At 34.7% G+C, this 26,254-nt stretch overlaps 1 protein-coding gene across 2 annotated transcripts in view; it reads right to left on the bottom strand.

The window, feature by feature from the left end:
• The window catches only part of LOC149781199 (ubiquitin carboxyl-terminal hydrolase 5-like), a 67,874-nt gene extending 42,440 nt beyond the window's left edge, over positions 1-25,434 (bottom strand). The window contains exons 1-10 of one of the 2 annotated variants that reach the window (XM_089935258.1): positions 25,326-25,434; positions 20,020-20,143; positions 18,782-18,907; positions 13,285-13,339; positions 12,530-12,648; positions 11,367-11,473; positions 9,898-10,133; positions 7,570-7,664; positions 3,830-4,023; positions 1,304-1,378 (exon numbers count right to left, since the gene is read on the bottom strand). In XM_089935258.1, the coding sequence (XP_089791384.1) occupies positions 1,304-1,378; positions 3,830-4,023; positions 7,570-7,664; positions 9,898-10,133; positions 11,367-11,473; positions 12,530-12,648; positions 13,285-13,339; positions 18,782-18,907; positions 20,020-20,121 (1,109 nt within the window). In that variant the 5' untranslated portion in view covers positions 20,122-20,143; positions 25,326-25,434. Of the gene's footprint in view, positions 1-1,303; positions 1,379-3,829; positions 4,024-7,569; positions 7,665-9,897; positions 10,134-11,366; positions 11,474-12,529; positions 12,649-13,284; positions 13,340-18,781; positions 18,908-20,019; positions 20,144-25,133; positions 25,159-25,325 lie in introns of those variants that run through there. The other variant, XM_089935259.1, reaches the window with a different exon arrangement.
• Between the last annotated feature and the right edge of the window lie 820 nt (positions 25,435-26,254).

Genomic DNA, 26,254 nt, shown 5'->3' with positions numbered 1-26,254 from the left:
GCTGGTGTGTGCAGGCAAAGCAATGGGTGCCGTATACCTGTGGAGCTGGGTTCAAATCTATGTTGAGTACAAATTAAAAATTCTCTAACCTAGTGTGTCCAAAAGCAAAAGAACATATGCAAATGAAGATATCAGGCGAGCAGTGTGAGAACTAAATGATTTTAGTCAATATTTATATATTGTGGACATATCTGTGCTATTATTTACACCAATACCCCCATACTAAACCTGCTGTAATTTGGCAGTTGTAGTTCATATCTTCCAACCATAGTAGGTACCAAATTGGGGTATAGAAATAATGATACAAAATTAAAATAATGCTTATAAGGTTTGGGAAATAATATAGCAATGAACATGTACAAGCTAGAATATGGAAAGTGGGATCACTATTGAACATGTCGATGTATAAATGGGGGGGGGACAAAAGGCCAGTCGAGTTGAATGTAACAATTATTTCTACTTGCCAATTGAAAAAACAATCAGGATTGCTAGTTGCATGTTTGATGGCGATTAATTACTGCTATGTAAGAACATTAATTATAATCTGTATGTGTGTATGATTTGGACTGTTTAACGTAGCTTTAACAATTTTTCAGTCATATCGCTATGATGTCTGCAGTGTGGCAGTTTATAGTGATGTCTAGCACTGGGGCATAATGCCACAGACATGTAGCATCATGTCCCACCCAGTCACATTATCCTGACACCAGGACAACCATTCCAAACACTAATCTCTTAATGGTGAGCGCCAAGAAAGACATGCCATTACTACCATTTTTGTAAGTCTTTGGTATGACTTGGCTGTGGATCGAACCCACGACCTCCCACATCCAAGGCAGATGCTCTAACCGCTAGACCACCGGAGCGGTTAATTATGATCTATAAGCTATAGGTTTCTGAAACTTAAATGAATTATTATTATCCATTTCTTAGCTATGCTGATGTTTTGAGCAGTGTCAGGGAACAAGGGATATCCAAGACAATATGACTATGTTATATCTGAATTGACGTCATAACAAAGTACTTGATAGTGCAGTTCCCCTGAAATTAAGTTTTATAAATTTCTAACATGAATCAAGAGGCATTCATTATTACACAAGCGTCCCCGGGTGAAAATTACTCCACTCTGCTTTGACATTTTTCTCTAATGACATATACACTGAGTTAACAAGAATTCTGATCCTCAATACCTGATAAAACTAGATCTACAACCGCAATTTTTTTTTAGTAAGTTCAATCATGAGAATGAATAAAGTAGCAAAAACACAAAGACAGAAAGGAAAGAAAAGAGAAAACTACTTACATTTGGGCATCAAAATTAGACATAATATCTAAAGGGGAGCAACTATTGAAGATCTCTTCCCTATCCTGCAGATACCTGTAAAATATAAGCATAACAAGCTTTTATTTCTCACACGTAAAACTGATCCAAAGGGTTTAAAATTCTTGATTAGAACTGAATAATGTATGCAAATTATGGCTGTATAATCTATTTCACTCCTCAAAGTTTGCTGAGTGTAAAAGAGATCTGAATTTCTTACTCTTAGCAAGTGATGGGACATGACATGATGGGTTGGACACAAGTATCAGTGTTCCATCTGGTGTGGGGGAGGGGAGGAAGTAAGCACATTTCTTACCAGAGGGGAACTTTTTATGAAAAGGTGCTTCATTGAGTCATTATGTCTTAAAAATATGTTTTTAAAATCACAATGAAAATTTTCTATTTTTTTCTTCTTCTTTTCAAACTGTAATCAAACAACTAGAATTTATAAGGTAATTAAATGAATCAAAGCTAACAATGTAACCTGACATGTTTTTCAAAATAAATAAAGTATCTACAAAAGCCATTGACAACTTAACGTTTTCTATAACAGACTGATTGCCCTGTACACACTATCATTAAATATTAACATAACACATGTAAACAACAGTAGTTATAAAATAATTATTGACATTTACTAGGAAACAAAGTAAATATTATAGCCCCAACTAAATTCCTAACACCACCAATTACATGGTGACTCAATAAAAAGATTCACATTTCAATGTAAATTGTCACACTCAAATAAGCATAACCAGCTTTAGAAGTGCCCACTCTCCCCAATTTAAATTTTTAGGCTACATACTTAATTTCCTACTTGAATGACTTACCATGAATATATTCTTGTAAAATATGCATGTTCTAACTAGACTTGTTCAGATTTTGAGCTCTCTCAATTGCTTGCATGCAGTATGCATACATTTTAATATCTACAGTAAAGCAGGAGGAAGTTCTAGTATTGCTTACATATTTCAGCTAAAACAAACCTTTGCTAAAGAAAGTGTTAATCCAATGACACACCTGTGTAAATTGTAAATATTGCCTGAACCATGATGTTGTTACATTTATTACATATATATGATGTGTGTGTATGTGTTGGGGGGACATTTATTAATGACAATCTACTTCAAGTATTTAATGCAACACTCTTACCATGCCACATCCCCCAAAAATAATTATAACTCATTAAATAATCTCCAAAGGTAACTTAAACCAATGTGTTTGCCATGATTTGGATCAAACTTCCTCTTTTTTAATTACATTTATTAATTTTATTTCATTACTCCTAGAAAAATATTCTTTGTTTGCATGGATGCAATCCAAAAATTAATTCAGACTTTGATGAGTTGTAATCACAAATTTCTTAACAGTTCTTCTGAATTACAGATGAAGGACATAATCTGATGTAGCTTTATTAGTTTGAATAATAATAAAAAACTAAACTTTTTAATCATTTTTTCTGAACAAACAAAACAAAAACTTGCCACATATCATGTGCCTATGCTATAGACTTGTTTTAATGCAGGCAAGACAGGAACACTAGTATATTAGGGACAAACTTAGGAAATGTATCCCACAGTTTCAGTTTAATCAAGCCACTGATGTAAATTCAGGTATTTGTTCTTCTCTCCAGTTATGCTTTTGAGAGAGGGACCACTATAAGTTGAAGATGTATGCATACAGGATAGATCCACTTCTACAAATGCACACATTATACACCCAGATCATGCACATGTTAGCATACCTCAATGCTATTTTCATGTACTATATCTGAAATTTCATTATGAAACTATACACAATCTAAAACAGCTTATCTAAAGTACACCAACTTTTACAGTTATAAAAATAGGGAAAATTAAATTTCCAGGATTAGAAAATACCAGATTCTTAAAGTGCAATAAATGAATTATAAATATATAAAAAGTGAAAATGTTCTTAGCATTTTTTTCTAATTTACCTTTGAAGTTCAGGAAGTTAAAATAATCTAGCTGCAATCTGAGAGGTGCACATCTGAAGTAAGCCCAAGCTGAATACTCTATAACCCAAATGACACACATCAATCATACACCAAAATAATGGTACCCAAAAGTTATTTTAACAACACACAAGAATTACAAGGGGTGTTTTTAAAATCAGGATAATCAGTCAGGAAAAATCTGTAAATTTGTTTTCTTTAAAAATACAAAACTGCATTTTTTTGTGATATCACATCTTCATCTATTTCAAAAAGAAAAATGCATACAGGTGTCTGATTGCTTCAGAGAATCAAAAGTAACAAATCAAATAAATTCTTGCAAAGTTATGTTTGTCTGACTTTCCTGTATGAATGTGAGACACTGATCAATTTGATACAAAGTAAAATTTCTGTTTCAGTTTACATTCCTCTTATGTTCAGCCATGAATGGTTTACTAAATTGAACTTAATTACAAACACCACAATGTTTACCACACCCCTGTGAGGTATAAAAATAGAAACTACTGATTGAGCAATTCTATAGTTACACTCACTTCCTCTGAAAATCAGGTATAGTAAATATAGTCTGCATCACTGAGTTCATATAGCAACTGTTGCCAAGGTTGCGTATTCCAGTGTAGCCAGAGCCATACACTGGTTCCAGTTTGCTGCCAGCCTCTTGAATGACATCCCACTCAGCAATCTTTTGGTTTAGGTCAATTTCAAGCTCCACCATTGTCTTGTCTGTCTGGAAAAAGAAAAGAAAAAGCATATCCAAGTTTTGATTATCTAATTTTAGTCTGTCTTTATACTGACTCACACATACAAGGCAGACATCTGTAAACAGTACAGAACCAGACCATTCAACACATAATGCTGTATCAGTTTACACTGTTCAAAGTTATGTATCCCAGAGTGCAGTGCAGAACCTGGCCTATCAGCACTTTATGTAGATCTTCAACTATATTGTTGTTAAGAGCTGCAGATCTATGTCATGGAGTTGCAGATGTGAATATATTCTGTGTAGATTTGTAGACATGATCTATACTAATTGCCAATGTGCTGGCTCTATGTTGTGTGCAGCTGTAGATGTGGCTCTATGTTGTGTACAACCATAGAGCTGGCTCCATGCTGTGTGCAATTGCAGATCTGTGTCTACACGATGTGTAGTTGATGATCTGGGGATATAATGTATGTAGTTGTAGTTCTAGGTATATGCTGTGTGCCTGTTGTTGTATGGTTTAACAATATTTTTCAGCACAAGATATGCTATACATGGCTACCAGTATAACTAGTGGAGGAAGAACCATGGAAAACCCCTGGAAGAACCACCAACCCACAAGAAGCTACTGGCAAGCTTTCTCATGTACCCACCACATTAGACCACTCAAGTCCCCTATATGCTGTGTGCAGTTGTAGATCTGAGTATATGCTATGTGCATCTGTAGTTCTGGGTTTATACTGTGTGCAGTTGCAAATGTGGGTCTATTATGTGTGAAACTGAACATCTGGGTTTATGTATGCAGTTGTAGATCTGGATACATGCTGTGTCCAGTTGCATTATGTGTGCATTAGTGGATCAGGGTCTATGGTGTGTGTAAAGTTGTAGATCTGGGTCTATGCTGTGTCCAGTTGCAGTATGTGTGCTTTAGTGGATCTGGGTTTATAGTGTGTGAAGTTGTAGATCTGGGTGTAATATGTGAGCAGTTGTAGATCTGTGCCCATATTGTGTGCAGATGTATATCTGGATCTACCCTGTGTACAGCTGTACTTTTAGGTCTATGCTGTGTGCATTTGTAGATCTAGGTGTACAGTTTTCACAGCTGTAGATTCATGTGCAGCTCTAGATGTGGATAAATCCTGTGTGCAGCTGAACTTCTGGGTCTATGTTGCATGCAGATCTGGTTGTATGATAGGTAGAGTTTAAGATCTGGGTTTATATGTGCATTTTTTGATCTGGGTGTATAATGTGTGCATTTGTACAAGTGGATCTATGCTGTATGCAATTGTACTTCTGGCTCTATACCATGGGCATTTTTTGATCTGGGTGTATAATGTGTGCATTTGTACAAGTGGATCTATGCTGTATGCAATTGTACTTCTGGCTCTATACCATGTGCATTTTTTGATCTGGGTGTATAATGTGTGCATTTGTAAAAGTGGATCTATGCTGTATGCAATTGTACTTCTGGCTCTATACCATGGGCATTTTTTGATCTGGGTGTATAATGTGTGCATTTGTACAAGTGGATCTATGCTGTATGCAGTTGTACTTCTGGCTCTATACCATGGGCATTTTTTGATCTGGGTGTATAATGTGTGCATTTGTACAAGTGGATCTATGCTGTATGCAGTTGTACTTCTGGCTCTATACCATGTGCATTTTTTGATCTGGGTGTATAATGTGTGCATTTGTAGAAGTGGATCTATGCTGTATGCAGTTGTACTTCTGGCTCTATACCATGTGCATTGTTTGATCTGGGTGTATAATGTGTGCATTTGTACAAGTGGATCTATGCTGTATGCAGTTGTACTTCTGGCTCTATACCATGTGCATTTTTTGATCTGGGTGTATAATGTGTGCATTTGTAGAAGTGGATCTATGCTGTATGCAGTTGTACTTCTGGCTCTATACCATGTGCATTTTTTGATCTGGGTGTATAATGTGTGCATTTGTACAAGTGGATTTATCCTGTATGCAGTTGTACTTCTGGCTCTATACCATGTGCATTTTTTTTCTGGGTGTATAATGTGTGCATTTGTAGAAGTGGATCTATGCTGTATGCAGTTGTACATCTTGTTCTATACCATGTGCATTTTTTGATCTGGTTCTATGATGAAAGTGGAGCCCTGAGTGGTCTAAAGTGCTCTCTGTTACGGATCACTGCCATCTCACCTCTGTCTGCATAGGTTCGAGTCTTGGATTCGGCCAATGTGGATATGCAAGAAAGCTTGCCAGTAGCTTCTCGAGGGTTGGTTGTTCTTTCCGGGGTTTTCCCGGGTTCTTCCTCCACCATTAATACTGGCTGCCATGTATAGCCTATCGTGTGCTGAAAAATGGCGTTAAGCCCTACAACAACAACAACAACAACTATGATAAAAGCAGTTGAAGATCTGGGTCCATGCTATGTGCAGATGTAGATCTGAGTGTATGATGTGTGACACTGTAGATCTGGGTGTATGATGGGTGACATTGTTGATCTGGGTGTATGATGCATGACACTGTAGATCCAGGTCTACATTATGTGCAACTGTAGATGTGATTATATCCTGTGTGCAGCTGTACTTTTGTGTCTAGCTCTGTGATGCTGTAGATATCAATCTAAGCAAAGTGACACTGTACTTCTGGATCTATGATTTGTGTGTACACTTTGTACAAATGTAAATCTGGTTCTAAGATGCATGCAGTTGAAGATCTGGGTCCATGCTATGTGCAAATGTAGTTCTCAGTATACCAAAAGGTATGTGCAACTTAGTAAAGGGTGTGCGGTGGATAGCAATTTTTAAAGCTACATCCTATGATGTAAATTTAACCAGATAAAACCAGGTCATGGGCCAGATGCCTGGTTTACACTGTCGATACTGTTGATAATGTAGTTTGTACACATGAAATTATAGTCAAATCTGTTCTAATGGTTACCCTTACTCAATGAACTCCTGTTAACAACAGCCATTTTAAAACAGCCTTGATCTTTTATCAAAATAATTTCTTACATAAAGCAAATAACATGAACAAAGTCATATTTCTTGTTCTCATGAAAGCATTGTCTAATCTAAATACATTACATGACAATGAAACTTCTTCAGAAAGTCAGTACAAACAAAACAGAAGTAGTAATTTTACGACGTCTATCAGAGCCGTTACATTTAAACACACATTACCAAGTGAAGGTAATTTCTTTAAAATTAAATATATATGCTGGGCTACTCGGATTACTTAAAGAGTTCATAACAAAATAATACAAAGATATTAATAGCATCACTGGGTGACTACATCACAATGAATGTGCCTTTCCTGGGTCTCAGTTATGTTTCAGTGGAACAACTCTCACAGAAACTGAAAACTCAGTTTTTACTGGCAAGATATCAACTTCACCAGGTTTTTTATTTGACAGGTTCATTTATGTCAGCTTGTTTTAAAGAATGTCCAAATCAGTGGAAGTTAGTGCATATATTGTACAAATTAATCCCACATAGGCATATATTGTACCAATTAATCCCATGTATGCATATACTGTACAAATTAATCCCACGAAAACACTATTATTAATATCTGCTAGAGATAAAAATATACCTTTTCAAGGGAGGTAATGCTGATCCCAAAGTGTGCAAGGTGTTTGTCCAGGTAGGGATCTAACACCATATCATCTTCATCATAAGAGTACACATCTAATTAAAAATATACAAAAAAAAATGAGAAAATTACATACACACAAAATATTAAACATGGACATGAACAACATTTTTTTACACATGTTACATTAAAACTTATCACATAGACATTTATCTAAGATTTAAAATTAATATGTTTGTAAATTAGAACAATAGTCAAAGGCAAAAAAGATCATATTTTTGTACATTATAAAGGCCAGAAAACCTATTTAGGTCATCTACATATGCATACAACTGTCTATACAAAATTTAATTCGTTTACCTCAAATTAGGTTTACTGAATCATGCAAACAAGGCAGTTTTATTTTAAAAACATGAAAGTATAAAAAGCTAATTAGTGTGTATGATACTTTTAAAGCACTGTAGACTAAAGCATCTAATCAGGTCATATAAATGTAAATAGCAATATGACTATCCAATTTCATTTTGCTCTGCATCAAGTAATTTTTTCTTAATTGTGCTAATAGGGCTCCGGGCAAAAAGGTTTTTTTTATCAAAACTGAATTATTGTGGCTCAAAATCTCTTCAAGTCAACTGCATAAACATACAAAGATACAAGCCAAATTTCACTTGTCTACATTCAGTAGGTTTTGCAAAATCTTTCTGAAAAGCTTTTCAGGATGTATGAATGGATTGGGACTCAAACAAGATGTACCCGCTGCAAGCAGCAAGGGCAAAAAACAGCTGTCAGTTCCTTTTCATTGAAACAAACAAAATTTAAGTACACATTTGTTGCTGAAACTGAATAATGTTTCGAGAAAAAAATATATGTAATCCATACAACAGGTTATACTTGCATTCTTAAAATCAAAAACAGAAAAGAAAACCAACACAAATAATCAACCTTTAGACTCTTGGGACTGAAGCAAATATTTGCAACCTTCAATTTACATCTACTCAAACTCACAAAACAATTATACCAAGCATTATCTTCCTTTCTCAGTTATCACCTACTAATATGCAAGACTCATCTACTCAACTATGACTGCCTTCTCTCAATGACTGTAGACAATAATTTCAGGTCTGATGTTCCAATGACACACTGGCATGACTGGTTATGGAAGAGCTTATATAATATGGACAAAGGAATACAAATTATCATTGCTGGATAGCACTGCTTCATTGTAAGCAAACTAAATTTACAATAAACTCAATATGTAACAACACTGGGTGAATTATCAAATATTATGAGACGTACTAGAATTTTTTTCTATTTTTTTTTATAACATTTTGTTCTTGTTTTAGTTATAACATAGTTCAGCTATACTGATTTGGTTTTTGGGAACAACCACATTTAGGCTTCATTATATTTGGAGTCAACCATTCTCTGATTATGTCTGAAGATGGTCATGACCGTTGTTGTTTAAGGGTTTAATGCCATTTTCAGCACAAGATAGGTTATACATGGCGGCTAGTATAACTGGTGAGGAAGAACCTTGGAAAACCTAGGGAAGAACCACCTACCCATGAAAAGCTACTGGCAGGCTTTCCCACGTACCCATGCTAGCCGAGCTTTGGACTTGGGGCCCCTCATGACTGTTTAATGGGAGAGGATGCAAAAGCTAAGTGTCACAGTCAGACATGAACCTGGTTCATATTTCCCTCAGTCAGATGCAAATACCACTAGACTACAAGGTTACAAGGTCCAGACCAGCTAGGTTGCTTAGTAAGTGTCCTTAATTCACCACAGTTTTATACAAAATATGCTTAATACACATTCAATAAGATAACACCCACTCTATCTTGCATGTCTTCTTTACCAGTCACCTGGGACACTTTCAATCTCACTGCTGAAATAGGTTTGTCACCTAAACTGATTCAGCAAGATAAATAACTATACAAATGATTGTTGAAACTACCCATTGCTGCTTTATCAACTATCCTGAAATGTAAACTGCTTTCATACACGTGGCTTGGCTTTATTGTCAGCCAAATGTTTTTAAAGCCTTTTGTTAATATATATCTATTAAAGTAGGTAGATGCATCACTAAAGCCTGTTTTGCACCCTGCCATCCCCACCCCATTCTTGAACAGCCAAAATAATTCATTTGGCATAATTAATTCAGTTAACTAACTTGTCTCAATACAGTACAATTCATTTAAATGATGATACATTCTGGACCCTAACCATCGTCTTTAAGTGGGATTCAATCTGAAATACAAACTGGCAATAATGAGTAACTTTATGTACAGGTGATCACAGGAAGGTTTCAGTTTATTTCCAAGTCACCTGCGCCATCTGGTGTAATAGTTCCAAGTTTAACAGCAAGAGGATATTTCATCTTCTCATAATGCTCCACTGCATGATTGTTGCCCCCTTTGCCATCAAAGAAACGTCGTCCACACAAAACGCTACCATCTGTCAGGTTCAGCCAAAGGTTAGTGGTAAGATCACATTTCTCACATTTCCAGCCTTTGGGAGGTATCCTCTTGCCACTGTTTAGCTGGACCAGTTTTGCTGCATGTCTAGAATATTGAATAAAGATGATTTTGATGATAAACATCACCATCATTATTTACCTTGATAATTACAAATAATTAAGTGCAATGGCTTTTCATACATAGTTACCATGAAATAATTCAGGTATAACTCAACAATTTGTTTTATAAAATGCAAAATAAATTGTTACATCCTAATGCACAAATAATTAATTCTAAGAAAGAGGGTTTGAACCAGTTGCTTCCAATCAAAGCATAACTGTCAAGCGTTCCAAACTGTATATGGTATTTTTGCTTGTCACAGATGCAAATGTACCTTGCAATATGTGTTATTGTTTCCCTCTTCTAAATGAAAATATACAGCTCACAGTCTGGAGTAAATAATGATTGTGCAGTAACTGGTTATGTACAGTAACCAGAGCAGATCCTCTATATGAAAGTCAGTCAAATTCCATTATTACTTACTGTAAGTTAAAGATAAATGATATTGTTCAATTACATTTACCAAAATCAAGTACTTATTCAATGAACTGTTTAATTTATTGACTGACTGTTCAACAGACTGGTGGATTCAATATTTGTTTGTTTCTGGATAAAAGGTCTTCCATCAGCTGGTCAACAATTCTTCCATATGCTATGTAAAGAATACAGTTAGCAAAATCTATCTGCTCTGAAAATGAAGTTTGAAAATAACAAACATATAGAGGTTGGTACAAATAATTCAAATCAAACACAAGCTTGATTATCTGTCAGTTTATTGCCAATGAATGAAAACATGTCACAAAACCATTCTATTTTATTCATATACAAACCTGATTATCAACCCCCCCCCCCCCAATTATTCCAAATGCTTAAATGTCCATGACAATTGATGGCATAAACAGCTCCTCTTACTCATAACAATCAATATAAAAATTAAAATAAAACCATTCTATGAAAGTAAAATGAAATCTCAGTATCTACTGACAAACTCAAGAATATTAGATAATGTTTAATTTTCATATGTTACATATGTGCAATAATGAAGGTGTCCGAGCTACTGTCACACACCAGACAACAGACTCTGCCTGGCTATGCTTACCTAACACTAAAACCTAGCCAGTGATAACAGTGGTCCGTGAGCCTTGATTAGTTACAGTCTGTTAACATTTACAAGACAGGTGGGTGGAGTTGGTGATCCATCAATTGACATAGCCACTTTCTATTACAGGGAAATATATACCAGTAGTGGATTGGATCCTACTACAAGCCTGCACTAACCTAGACACTTGTTTCTGTTCTCCCTCCCAAGTACCAGCCATTGCTGCTGCTTCCTCAGCCTTCCAGGCATCTTCTGCAGCCAGAATACACTTTACGGACAGCTGGACCTGCAGGACACAGAATAAAGGGAATGTGATTTTTTTACTTGCTCATTATGGGACAAAAGGATTGTAAACATTTACCCGAACGGCACAGGACAGAGGGGTTTGAAATATCGTACCTACTGGGCACAGGAGAATATGAATATTTGACTGTGGACATCAGAGCAATGTAAATGTGAATATCTCACTTGCAGCACACTAGAAATGTGAAGAAATGAAATTATTGTCTAAAAAACATTTTCTTTCTTTCAGACACAATGACAGTGTTTCTTGAAGCTTTTGACCTCAAATTCTATAGGGTTCTTCTGTACCCCAAGCCATCCACAAGTTTGCATATTTGTAGATGGTGGAGAATTCCTTGTGTAGAAACAATTATTTCTTCATTCAGTTAAAGACATTGACTTCTGAACTCTTGACCCATGTCAAATCATTCTTCCATACCATCCACAAATGTTTGGTAGACAGTGGACGATTCAAGTCAAAACTAAACTGGACAGATGGACAGACTGACAAGTATCATTATAATATAAACTACCCAAAACTCAACAAATGAAAAGAAAATATGAAATTATTATTTGTATTTTAATTTTTACCCCAAAAATAGCAATAAGATTTGATAATTGTTTTAATGTGAGTGCAGAGAAATCTACAGACAATCAAGGAACCACAACAATTTTCCTACATAGAAAGGTATCTTTTACATACATGTAAAATAGGAAAGTAAAATTCAGAATTCAGAGGATCAAATGTCTTTCCTGTATCTATATGTTGATGTATCCCAACTGTATCCATAAACAAAAATCTTTAAAACACTTGACACAAAATTTGCCAGCAAAGCTTGACTAGTGATGATGATGCCACTGCTATTGTCAATGGAAACGTACCTATGTATGCTAAATAAAACGATCAGCATATTAATGTTTGAAAGCACTGCAGGTAATTTTTTTTGATAGTTTGACAAATTCTGGCATTTAACCATTATAATAATTTTCAAAACTGATACTGCATAAGTTTACATGTAGAAATATGTGAATATGAGGCCTACTGTCAATCTACACTGACCATGTCTGGGATTTCTGCATCATTCAGTTTAATCTGGGTCCACGCAGGCAAAACAACGATGGAATTATCCTCCACAAACTCGAACTTCTTGTCATCCACCTGAAAACCGCCTTCCACACCTGTAAGCAGAATTAATTATTTTACACAAAAGGTATATCTTGCTTCTTTATCTATTCTGTTGAAATTTTCCATAGGTTTAATTTTTACTTTCCAAATCAATCCACAAACTGCTGCAAACTAGTCAAAAAGAACACAAAACTTTCCAAATTCAAATAAACCATTCAACTTCACCTGACAAAAATGGGCATATCAGGTAACTTGATTCTTATGATGCAGCGATATTTTAACAATCTTAATATTTCATGAAAAATTCTGAAATGTTAGCAAAATTTGGTTGTTACAATCACATGGAGAATTTTTATTTTTATTTTAAGCTAGTTGTATGCATTTCTAAACTGATAGAATACTTTGCTGACAACCAAATTTGCATTTGATGTTTGATGCCTGCCCATGGGTGAATCACAGACTCTGCCCTCCCACTTGCAACCGCAAAACCTGTACTTGTAATTTTTAAAAGTTCCACAAACTTTTCATAACTTTTCTGTCACATGACTTGTTATTGTGATTATTAAAATTGTAAAATAATTTTCTTTTTCATTATTTAACAAGACACAGAAGTCACAACCAAGTCATTTTATTTCTCATATCTTCTGGAGTTTTTTGCATTATGTGAATGAAAAAAAAGGTTTATACACCTATTGCCATTTTGGTAGGTTTCTTTTCCTCTGTAGGTTCATCTGATTTTGGTATCTGTAAAACATCAGTAAGAAATGTTACACAAGTATAAACCAGGACAAAGGAGAAGTGTCATATTAGGAAATGATGATAACTTGATAACTGTTTAATGTACACTGTTGTTAAACTCTGTATGCTAGGTACTCAATAATTAGTATGACCTGAGTGGTGTTTCTTCTGGTTCCAGGAATCCTAAATAGTCCTGCACACTGCTACAGTTTGATGCAAAGCATGAATAATATCAGAAAAATCTGCCAACAGGCATGCAGTCTTTTCTTCCAATCCTAATTTAACTTGACCCATACCCTTTGTGGGATACCAATTTGTTAGATGCCAACCCAGTGACTCCATTAGCACTTCTATCTAGCTATTCTATAAAAAGTCATTAGAAAAGTGTGTCACTAATAATAAAAAAGAAAACTGGACAACCAGGTTAATGAATACCAAGAAGTATTTGTTATTTCCAAACCACACGCTTTCATTTTACAAAGAGACCAGGTAAATCCTATCCAAGTATGTCAAGCTTCAAACAGTAGAGGACTACATCCTCTAACATTGCAGCTTCAAGGCAGAATTGTAAGTGGTCTTGAGATCAATCTGTGCACTGGGTTTGCAAAATGCCTAGAATTTGACTCTTTCTGAAACAATATCTTTTTTGAAGCCCAAACAATACTATCCAGTCTGACTTTTCCCCACAATCTGAACAAAGTCAATGCATATGAAGTGGCCTTTCAAAGTTTTATGGCTGTTATTTGCAAATAGAGCACTGGAAAGTAATATTTTAGTATGGAACTAACAGAGCAGTGACAAAAATACATTATGTACTATAACATTATGATACAAAGATACTCCGCCCTACTGCTTGTTTTCATCTGAAAATAATATTTGTAAACATTGTTGATGAGAGATGTATAACCTGGATATTTGGTTGTACTTCATTAAATAAAATTCCTACTCCTCAGAAACTGCTTGTGTCATCTGTGGCAAACATTTGGAAAGCATTTACTTAATTTGTCAAGTTGAAAATTTTCCCATTGCCAGTGTCCAGGATGAAAGCAATAAAACAATGTAGATTCTTCTGAACCAACTACTTTCAAGCTTAATCTTATTTTTTCCTAACGACTATATCAATTATCCCTGAGATACTTAAGTTACATCAAATGACATTAAGTACCCTCCACTTCCATCAATGTACACTTTTCACAATCAACAGAACAGAACTCTGTAGGCATGTATGTATGTATGTGTGTGTGTATATATATATATATATATATATATATATATATATATATATATATACACACACACACACACACATTAAAAACTCGGAAACGCTTAATTACGTGTATTTGGATGCCAATTACTGATTTGGGACGCAGAAAATCACTGAGTGGGGAGTCCTCCATACGCATGTAATAGGTGTGCAGCAAAATTCAAAGACTTGCCAGTCTTGCTTCGGCCAACTGCTTTGTGGGAAAATGTGTTGATCAATAAGCTGTGCTGACATTTACAATGACAGAATTCAGTGACTGAAAGACAACTTGATGTACATACATGTTGCCATTTTATAAGAGTACATAAAAAAAGAACACCATGCAATAGCAGGGTGGCAATTTCAAAGGCTTTGACTGGCGGCCGGGTGGGAAAATGTAGATATTTACAGTGATTTAATTCAAAGGCAGAAAAACTCAGAGATGTACATGTGGTCATTTATAAAAGTACATCAAAGAAACAACTTTAGCTTTTGTTATTGTGTTCATTTCCAGATGCAGCAGAATAAGCAGTGTGCATGACCTCAGAATCAAGACATGTTGAGACTTAGACAAAATGCCATTGTAAGTGGGTGACAAGTCACCTAAAAATGTAAACTTCACCTTCTTCTGTTAGGAAAGTGAGAACCACTTCACCTGGTGATTATTTAAGAGGTACATTGACTGACCATACCATATTTTTTAAAATGCCCCTCGCCTTAGCCTGGTTAGATCTAGTGTTGTAGCGAAATGTATTCATCAAGGCATCAGTAGCTAGGCCTAGTTTTTATATCAATTACACTGACAAACAAACTCTTGCAAACTGATTGACCATTAACCCTTTTTCGAGTAAGGTAGCAACTATCAATTTCCTGCATGCAATCCTTTGATGATAGAACATACAAACTTGTGTTTTAAGATCAGAATCGGTGATCTGGATAGATATTAACTGCCTCTTATACACTATTTTGTCATAAAATTAGTTTGAAACTGTAAATGAACCAGTAGGCCTAACAGGAAATAATGGCGGACTTCGCTAATCTGGGATGTACCAGTTTATTAGATTGTCTGTTTTCTTAAATCATCGAGCAAATATATTCAGAAAAAAATATACAAATCATTGAAACCAAAGCCTAGGTATTATTTTTATTAAAGATTTAACTTTAAAATGCAATTTATGTAGATAGAAACGTATGGGACAATGCTATGTTGTGGAATTCACGAGATGCGCTTTAAGGTCTATGCTGTTTACTGACTTGATACTTATTTGCGAAAATACGGGGAAAAAAACAGCAAATCAGATACTATTTATTTGCCTAAAATTACTACAAGTACATATACAAATAAATAAACCATAAATTTGCAATCCTGTCAATGGACTGTTGTAATGAAGCTATATTATTTATAGTGAGTGATTACATTACAAAAACCTCTCCATCTAAAAATGAGATGCACTCATGTCTGTGTTGATTCTGTAAGAAAGAAGAGACTGCAACTTTTGATGGTGGGACTCCTATTTTTACCATAACCTTTACCTCATCTCTCTCTCTCTCTCACTCTCATATATATATATATATATATATATATATATATATATATATATATATATATATATATATATACACATACATATACATATACACATATATATTCATAACCTTTACTGCAAATAATAAGCACCAGCAATACCAACATTAAATTATGAAACTAGGTGTCATTCTTGACTACTATCTCATTACAACAACATGTAATGAACACACTGCAAATCTGGAGGTGAGATGCATCAAAACATGGTTGCTCTGATCATCCTTAGAGTATGAAGAACTGAACATATCTTTCCCCTACCCTGTAACTTCACTGGCTAGCCATTCAATCCAGAATCAAATACAAAACTTGTTCTCAATACCACATTTTGTCGACAGGCTCCAGTCCAATATATCTATCTGACCTCACCTACGTGTACACCCCATCTAGAAACTTAATCTCCTCTTCTGACACTCGCATGCACATTGTTCCCACTGTTAAAATGAAGACATATGGACATTCTATTGCCCAACAGACGTAAAGACCCACTAATGTTTACTTCCATAGTTATTGCCAGCATGTGTTTGTTTTTGAAATTTCATGGTGTAATCTTGTTATATATGTTTTTATGTGTTATCTACTATTGTAAAGCACTTATCTAAAACTTAGGTACTGTACAAAGTCCATATTATTAAATATATATACAGTGGAGCCTCGTTAATCTGGACACATTCGTTCCCAGTGAGTATGTCCGGATTAACGAGTTTTCCGGACAATTGAATCATGCACATTTTTATTTTATGATGTCATCACACCGTCTACATGTACATGTATATGCTAGCTGTAATTGTACTGTACATTCAATAATGGTTGAAATAAATTAATGAATACTTCTACTGACGTGTGTTTATTTCATATCATTACAACAAGCGATTGTACATACATGTACAGTAAATATAAGTTTAGACAATGAACACTTTGTTCATGTCGACACTCTCTGCTTCTCCCTCATACAATTTGCCTTTGATGCCCCGCCGATTCTTGGAATTTTGTAGCCAACCACGAGAATAGGCCAAGTCAGTGATGCAGAGTTGGTCTCCGAGTATCTTTGCCTTGGCAATGAGCATTTCATCGGTGACGGTGGCATGGTGGGTCCACATGTCTGAGAACCACAAGAAGATGGGCATCATCGACTTGTTGATATTTGGCGTGGCGAGCGCGAGTTAGGTCTGCTGAGTAGGCAGGTATGGAAAATCATTTGCCCGTGTTTTTTTTATGATGTCCGCAACTGTCGACATGCCAATGACTAAGGATGAATAAGCCATAATATGCTTTTATATATCTTGAATGGTAGCTTTTGGGTGATCTTTGTGCTGGCAAATCTTTTTTATGCTGGCCAGTATCTCTACTCGTCTACGCTTGCTTGATGGTGTCGCCATAATATATGTAAAATGTACAATGAATACAAACTGATATCTCACGTTACGGTAAACTAATGAAATGCAGTCATTTCTATTAGTCATATTTTACAGCTGTTATTGTTGCTAATGAGCTGATAATTGACGTCAACATTTTATTCTGATATGAAGCCCTATACTGTCCACAGCTTAAATCAATTAACTGTATTTGTACAGCCATCAATAAACTATGATTGTTACATATAATTGGTAAACAACAAAGAGGCTTAATAACACACTTAATTTATTTACCATATGTTATGTCAAAAAGCGTGGACAATTTGATCCCAGTGTGATTATTTAATTATTAACACCCCCGTCGGCGACTAGCTAAAACAGACATTGTTTATACAATCGCTGGTTACAACATGGTCACGCTACCTAGTTTTTCCACACACATGATCACGTGATTAATGGATAACTTTAACATACCACTAGAATTTTAACAATCAGAGATTGATACATTGGCACACCTCCAAATTTGCGTAGGTGAATCTGTATTTTCTGACTGACTGTATTTTCATATATGATTTTTCTATTTTTCTTATATTTGGACAGATTATTTCCAGATTATCGATACAAGTTTTAAAGTAATTTTATACTTTGGTCCCTGATTTTGATTTCCGGATCCGGAACGCGGATTTCTTGATTAACAGAGCAAATTAACGTTTAGGAATTCCATTCCCGTTGAATTATGTCCAGATAGCGAGGTTTCCGGATAAACGGAGTCCGGATTAACGAGGCTCCACTGTACATATAAAATTAGAAAGTGAGGTTAGAAATGCCTGGATCAGTTGAAAAAGATTAACAAGACAAATTTCCTCTGATGAGTTAGAGATAACAAGGCTGGCCAGGGACATACATCAGGCAGGACATTCTCTCAAAGACAGGGTCTACATTACCAAAAGTACTCAAAACAAATAAAGACACAAAAGTAAAATAAGTTTCATTCAAAAAAGAAACTCACATCAACATAACTGCAATTAAAAAGACGAAAAAAACTCATTGGTGCTTACGTGTCTGTCTGTCTGTACAAGTTGAAGAACCTATTAGTAGACATACATAATTTTCCCACATTTTTTAAAAAAGCAAATAAAATGAAGATAGATTTTATTTATTAAATTCAGCTAAAATGTAGCTGCAGGTTTTGTTCCATTTTGTGAAAAAGCAATGATATGATTGATCAAACTTTTAAAAAACTGATCTAAGAATTTAAAACTTCTCACCTCTCGTCGTCTTCTCTTAATATTTAAAAAGACAGAGTTTCCAGTTTTTTTAGAATAGGGCTCAACATATTTCCTTCCAAGACCAATGAATTGGTTCATGCACACATACAGCCCGTCTTGACTCTCCTGTAAAAAAAGATGAGAATATTAGGAAAAATTTAAAGATGAATCTGAAGAAAAGCTAAATATAACAAAAGCTGGCAAAATTTTCTGTAAATGTCATGATATTGTGATTTCTAATGTCCATTCAATTTCCATATATCGACAGAACAGCACAATCTCCAGAGGAATAAGACTTAAGATTCCCCTCTTCCTGGACATATCTACATACATAAAAGTTAACCATTAGAAAAAACTCGATATAGCAAGTTACTCCAGGATCTGTAGTTTAAGTATAGCTGTGATGTGATTGCCATACTGATAAATTAACAACATCAATAATACCTGTAACCATATGAAGGGCAGTGTTGTTTTGTATTAAGCTTTAGAGACACATTTAATGCCAAAGCAATTGTCATGGCCAGTTTATGTTGGAAGAACAGAAGAATAAAATATGTACTCAGGAAATAAGCATTATAGATAATTTGTATAGATCTCAATTGGTTTTATCTAGATGGGGTAAACAGTTATATTGTTAAGTAGATCTGAACACAATTCTGTAACAAGGAAACAGTAGTAAACAGTATTTGTTGTCCTTGTTTGAAATGAAAATGTACCCTGCCCTCCTTATAATGTACCTGTTACCTGACAGTGCATCCTCTTACACTGAAAGTACTCCCTGTTGCTCTGATAATGAAAATACATCTTTGAAAATTCAAACCATTCAACTTTTAAGTTGGTTTTCTTGAACAAATCAACATTTCATTAGCATCAATGTTTTTTTTTCACACTGTGCATTTATGCTTGTAAGTTACAGACTGAATTTATGATTTTGTTCAATGCAAAAGTCAAAAATACAAACCTCAGCCTATTGCAATTATTGCCCACAAATAAGCAGTTTTGCCTTTGAAAGGGCTTCTCCATGTTCCATCATAAGGAAACTACACTCTGACTTACTTGATGGTCCGAGTACAAATGTAATTAAACCTTTGGACAGGTATGTGATGCTAAAACTTACAGGATTATCAAGATGCAAATGTAATTAAACTGTCAGACGGGCAAGTGATGCTAAAACTTACAGCACTGTCAAGGTATAAATGTAATTATTTCATTCATGGGTAGGTCATGCTAAAACTTACAGGATTGTCAAATGAATATGCACATTCATCTTTGTACACTTTCTCTCCTCCAAGTGGAACTTTTATCTTTGACAAATGTGGCTTTAGAGCAGCAGCTGCCATCTGGTCTAAATGAATAATTCACCTTAAAAGAGAAATCTTTAAATGAAAACAACTTGATCAAATTAATATGTCTTTCTAAACTCTCAAAAATAAAGGATATATAGTGTATTATTACCAACATTTTCTGCTGATTTCTAGGTAGAAACAATACAGAATATGTGCTTTCTTGATGTGGTTAAGTAATGACATGCACCATTTTTATAAACCAGTATTGTCAACAATACTTATACATCAAGTATTGTTACTTGGTGTCACGTGTGAACAAATTTGCTGACAATCCCTGCCTCATGTTAAACATGTCTTCTGATAGAATTTGTAGTTCAAAGTACTTTGGGTAATGTCAATATGTGTTATATAATATCACAACTTTAGACCAGTTCTGAAAAAAAGAAACTACCTGCCCATGCCTTAGCTATTGTGTTACAGTCAAATTTGCAGTTACTTCAAAGAGAACCTTGCCATGGTGGTGAGAAACTTTGTTTTGCAATCAGCAGTGATGTCACTGGTCAACTTAGGCTTAGAGACAGGAAAACCCAACATTATAACATACTAACGTGCTACTACCCCTGACAGTTTTCAAAGAGACCACCGGTATCCAACCAGAACTAAGATACTAGGCACTTGTAAAAAGAGTGGGAAAGGAGTTCCAGATGTGATAGGATGCCACACAATGATTAGAGAGAGAAGAAGACATGAAGGGCTATGAAAATAGGCAGTAGTGCAAAGGCGCAGGGCCAAAGACATTGACTACAGGAAACAATGGTACCGGAATTACTGACAAGCAGGGCCAGGAGAACAGAAACAAGGGTACCAGAAGTACAAAGGAAAACAAGGAGGAAGTTACAGATTAGTATTACACTGAAGGGACACGGGAAGGAAACACTCTCATCTTTAATTTTGCATGATGAAGTAACTGGCAATCTGATTAGGTCTTGTATGGCTGGAAGCAGTTGCATTGAAAAATTGTCCTGTAATTGTGTAACATTGTGATACAGTTTATTAAACTATTATACCTTTCACCTTATTATTTTTATATTTTACACATCCAGACTGTTGGCCTTGCTGACTGGGGGCTAGGAGTTATTTAACCTTTTAATTATCCATCCTTCTCTGGGGTTAGCAATAATTCTGGGGGTAAGGGGGGGGGGGTGGCGGGTGACACTTGGTATGATTTTGGCACATCCTTCCAATAAGGCTAGTCTTCTGGCATTATAATTTCTCATAGTACTGTTTATTATGGGACTTTGAACTTGTTTGAAGTATTAATGTTCCCAGGCCAAAGCTTCTTTTAGATTACCCATTTCCCAGTGATAAATTTTTGCACATGCATATGTTCGGTTTTTACTGTGAAAAACCCATATCACAGACAAATCTTTATTAGTTTATTATATTAGCCAGTTTGCAACATATATCCACAGACAGTTATAGAATATTTTAGTTGTCAATTTATGTTTCCATTATTCACTACTGGTATATTAGCCAGTTTGCTGAGGTACTGTTGATATCAGCATATCAATATAGGCATAAACATACATGTGATTCACTATTAAAATGTCGTAGAAGACAATTATATATTATGCCATTTAGATGCTGTAAATAGATGCATTTAATATCATGAAAGAATTTGAATCTGCATTTAAAGCAGGAAATAAACTGCTATATCAATGGTGCATATATATCATCATAGAAAAAACTAAAAAGTTGTGCATCGTGAATGCATCATATCAATTTCAAGGAGGCTCAAAAGATGTGTAATTTTTCATACATATATCTAGACCACCTTGAAAAATTAAATGGATTATGGATCATGTTGGAAAAATCATGACAAAAACAAATATGTGCTAAATCGTGTCGTAAATGTGGAGTCAATTAACATAATCAGTTTATCCAGCAATGTGGATCTGCAAGTGAAAACAAAGACATGCCAAAATGAATATGACAATCAACCAATATTGTCATTGAAAACATAACAATGATGTCAAGGAAACAATATCTAGGATCAAAGTGCCTCCTGATCCAGATACTATAAAGTAAATATAATATAAATAGAGTTCATTGGTAAACAAACAAATAGACAAGGTTTACATATATATATATATATATATATATATATATATATATATATATATATATATATATATATATATATGTATGTGTATGTTGTATGTCAAGCTTCATACCTAAGCCAAGTGGCTAAATCATGTGACTGGTGACAAGAAAAACCACTTACATCATATCACAGCTACCATTGTCATAATGGGTCCAAATTCCAGAGTTTATGCCGACAAGTGCTTTCATGATCTACAAAATTATCACGCAATTATTCCAATCCAATAAAAGTCAGGCAAAAATGCTTCTCTTGAATATGCATGTGAAAATCATATCGACATGTGGACAATGCCAGGTTTACAATGTACATTGTTCTTGCTGTGGAATTTAATTTTCCACTTAGCCCCAATTCATCAGATAGCGATGCATAAAACCCCAAGAGAAGAAACAGTAAAAATGGGTTAGCAGTTTATTCTATTTATCTTATTTAAAATCCATCAGGGGTCTCTTTGGCTAACATTATTCAGCATCAGATAATAGTGTTCACTGTCATCATTAGGATGTAGAGGCGATACATTAAAAAGGTTTTATGGACAAACATTAACTATATATTTCTCATTTTACATCATTTGATGTGCTGTGTATGATATCATCTAAACCACACTTGAATAAAGTAAGATTTTGAGACAACCCAACTGAAAGCTTATCACATCATTGCAATACATCATGTATGATTCATTATTTTGGCTTCTGTCAACATTACAGATGTGTACACCATCATTTGCTTCAACTTCTTATTGTGTGTGAAGAGAACTTTCCTGCATAAATCAGTTATCATTTTGCAAAACAGGATATTATGGCACTGCAATAAAATCTTAAAATTAAACTACATATCAATTTATAACAAGGAATAACAGTGGTTTCAGTAGAAGGTTCTGTAACTGTGAGAGACTTGACTCATTTCTGAGATACTTTATGTTTCTGTAAGTTTTCAAGAATTTTCTATTTTATATATTCAAACATTAAGTTGAAATTTCTAAGCTAGAGTCACATGTTTATGAGATTGGGCCATATTTAAAATGCATTATAAATCCTCAAAAAATGGTGATGACTGTAACTGGTTCCTTGTCTTTTTTCTTATAATTTTAAATTCTAACACAAACAAATGGACCTGTTTTCAAGTTCCCTTGTCATACATTTCTGTTGCCTGGAATAAAACAGAAGCTGGGAATGTCAAAATTCTATTAAGTTTGTTTCCTTAACAAAAGGAATACAAATATATTAATAAAGAAATTGTTTATATCGCTTTCTTTTTGTTCATCCATTTAACCAGCTTCCATCACATTCCACTGAAATGTGGGCCAACAGATCTTGAAAACATATCAATTTGCTTGTATGAGAATTTAAATTTATTAGAAAAAACATCAGAGTAAGTAAAGTTTTACAAAAACATTGAATTTAATTAGTAGAAAAGCAATAATATAGATTGCAAAGTGTGAGATATTCCTGAAAATCTGACTTATCAATGACAAACCAACAAGCGGTAATTAAAACATTTTAATGTATATACTGTTGATCTAAGTCATTATTTTGCTTTAATAACATTACAACCAACCATAAAACTGTCTCTCTCTCTCTTCTTTGCTCATCTTTACATGGATTTTCGCCAATATCTTGCTACAATGGTCCAGAAAGAGTATGTGATTTCGACTTGTAATGTAGCTTTAACAATATTTCAGTCATATTGCTAGGATGTCTGCAATTTAGCAGTTTATAGTGATGTCTAGCATTGGGGCATCATGCCATAGACAAGTAGCATGATTTCCCACCCAGTCACATTATCCTGACACCAGGCTGACCAGTTCTAACACTAACCTCTTAATGCTGAGCACCAAGCGAGGCAGCTGTTAGTACCATTTTTGTAAGTCTTTGGTATGACTCAGCCGGGGATCAAACCCATGATCTCCCGCATCCGAGGTGGACGACCTAACCACTGGGCCACCGGAGTGGTTAATTGTGATCTATAAGCTACAGGTTTCTGAAACTTACAGACGCAAATTATAGTTTTTGTGTTTCTTTGTCGCTTGTTGCTCTTGAAACTGTAAAGTTTGATACTGTACTCAAGTATCATGTGCATGTACGTTTTGTCTTTGCAGGAGAGAGAGAGAGAGAGAGAGAGAGGAGACACGGTGAGGTCTTTGGGCATTTTTATATTTAATTAATAATAATAATAAATTTTTACAATGTGATAATAGGTTTAAGAAACAACCACATCAAAGCATTAAATACGTCATACCATGTGTGCCACATAACCAAGAATTTTCCCACATAATGTCAACAGGGTTTGAAACTTTGTTTCATTTATTATGGAAACACTGTACATGAATCCCAAGGAAAGTGCACACATACTCTTATGACGAAACATATTCTTGTAGGATACTTGGTCTAAGTTAAGTTTCAAGGTTTTCATCCTGCCCATGTTGTTTTTCTGTCACTTCAGATTTCTGTGTATTTTGTCCCATATGCATGAGACGGGAGGTGGAATGAAAAGCAGAAAGGATTGCAATGAAATTGCGTAACATATTGAATTCATTTAGAAAATGGGGATTATTAACACCTTTTATCGTTATTTTCATACATCGCTAATGATTAATGAGTGGAAATTCATTGTTTATCTGCAGGTCTAGAATCGACAGCACACAGTTGCAAGAATTTATATATGTGCATTATTGCGTCATGGGCGAATAACACTGTACCAATAGTGTTGGTATATAAAATTGCTTTATACCAACACTTTAAAAGACATGTTATTTTTAATGCTTGTTGTGTGTGTGTGTGTGTGTGTGTCTACATATATATATATATATATATATATATATATATATATATATATATATATGAAAGGTCACAATAATTTGCAATTAAGTACTGTAGTACAGTGTGGTGAGAATTTTTTTACTCACCTATCGAGAAATAGGTGAACCAAATCTATTCGCTTAGTCACTACAGTACCAATAATTTTAGAAACTAAGCAATCATAAAATCTCATCTTTTGCCACTCGAGTGGTTTGGAAAAAAAACAACATTTTAAGATACATAAATTTAACAACATATTATCTTGTTGCTGTTATTTTTCTTTATAAAAAAATATTTACCGGCAAGAAAGAACGCTGATCAAGTTAGTTTCCTGTTCATCTGGGTCAATTAAATGCTTAGTTTTTCTCAAGGCCGTGAAAAAAGAAGCATCTTTGAACCTTGGTTGACTGCAATCGGATTATCTTTGAGCTTTTCCACTGCAATCTATGGTAAGGATCTAAAGTTTCGTATTTTGCATAGATTTTGAAAGGAAAAAAAAATATCCCGCGGCGTTCCTCACTGGTTATACTGATTATTTAAAAAAAACCCGTATATCTTACGTATTTTATAAGAACTTTTAATTCCCTTTATTTTAGTGTATGGTTAATGGGTGTTATATGGCTTATTGAGCGTACAACTTTGCCTTTAGCTCTGTATCTATAAAAAGCTGCTATCTCCGCTTAATCATTTATTTTGTAAATTGTAAAAAATAAATAAAATAATTAATAATACATTTATTGCACTTTCAAAAAATGGGTATTGTCTAGTCTAGCAAAATTCATTTCCCTATTTTAATAACTGCAAAAGGTAAGCAGTAGAGAGGGCGAACAGACCAAAGATCGAAAAGCGTCGAAAAACTAAAAATAACCCTTTAACCCTTCCTACGAACAAAAAAAAAATAAAAAATAAAAAATATAAGGGTCGACACGAATTAAACCAAAAGCGTCGACACAAATTGAAGCAAAAATAAAATCTTCCAAAGGATTTCTCGGGGGTGTTACTTTACCGTCGTTGTCTTTTTTTGGTTCGTAGGAGGGGTTATTTTACCACGTGGACGCTTTATTGAGGTCGCGCCCTCTCTGCTGCTATTAATTAAAAAATTGTTATATCAAAATAATGATACATCCAGAATCCCATACTGCAAGAATATCACGAGAACGATTAGAAGCAATTAAAAAATTTCTTCCTATCAGAGACACATTTAGAGAGCACTTACAAGCGCAGCAAG

Source organism: Sinohyriopsis cumingii, chromosome 15 (genome assembly GCF_028554795.1).
Source record: "Sinohyriopsis cumingii isolate HCF-2022 chromosome 15, ASM2855479v2, whole genome shotgun sequence".
NCBI classification, from domain to species: domain Eukaryota; kingdom Metazoa; phylum Mollusca; class Bivalvia; order Unionida; family Unionidae; genus Sinohyriopsis; species Sinohyriopsis cumingii.
The sequence above is the reverse complement of the archived record's forward strand: the minus strand, read 5'-3'. Positions and strand labels throughout refer to the sequence as shown.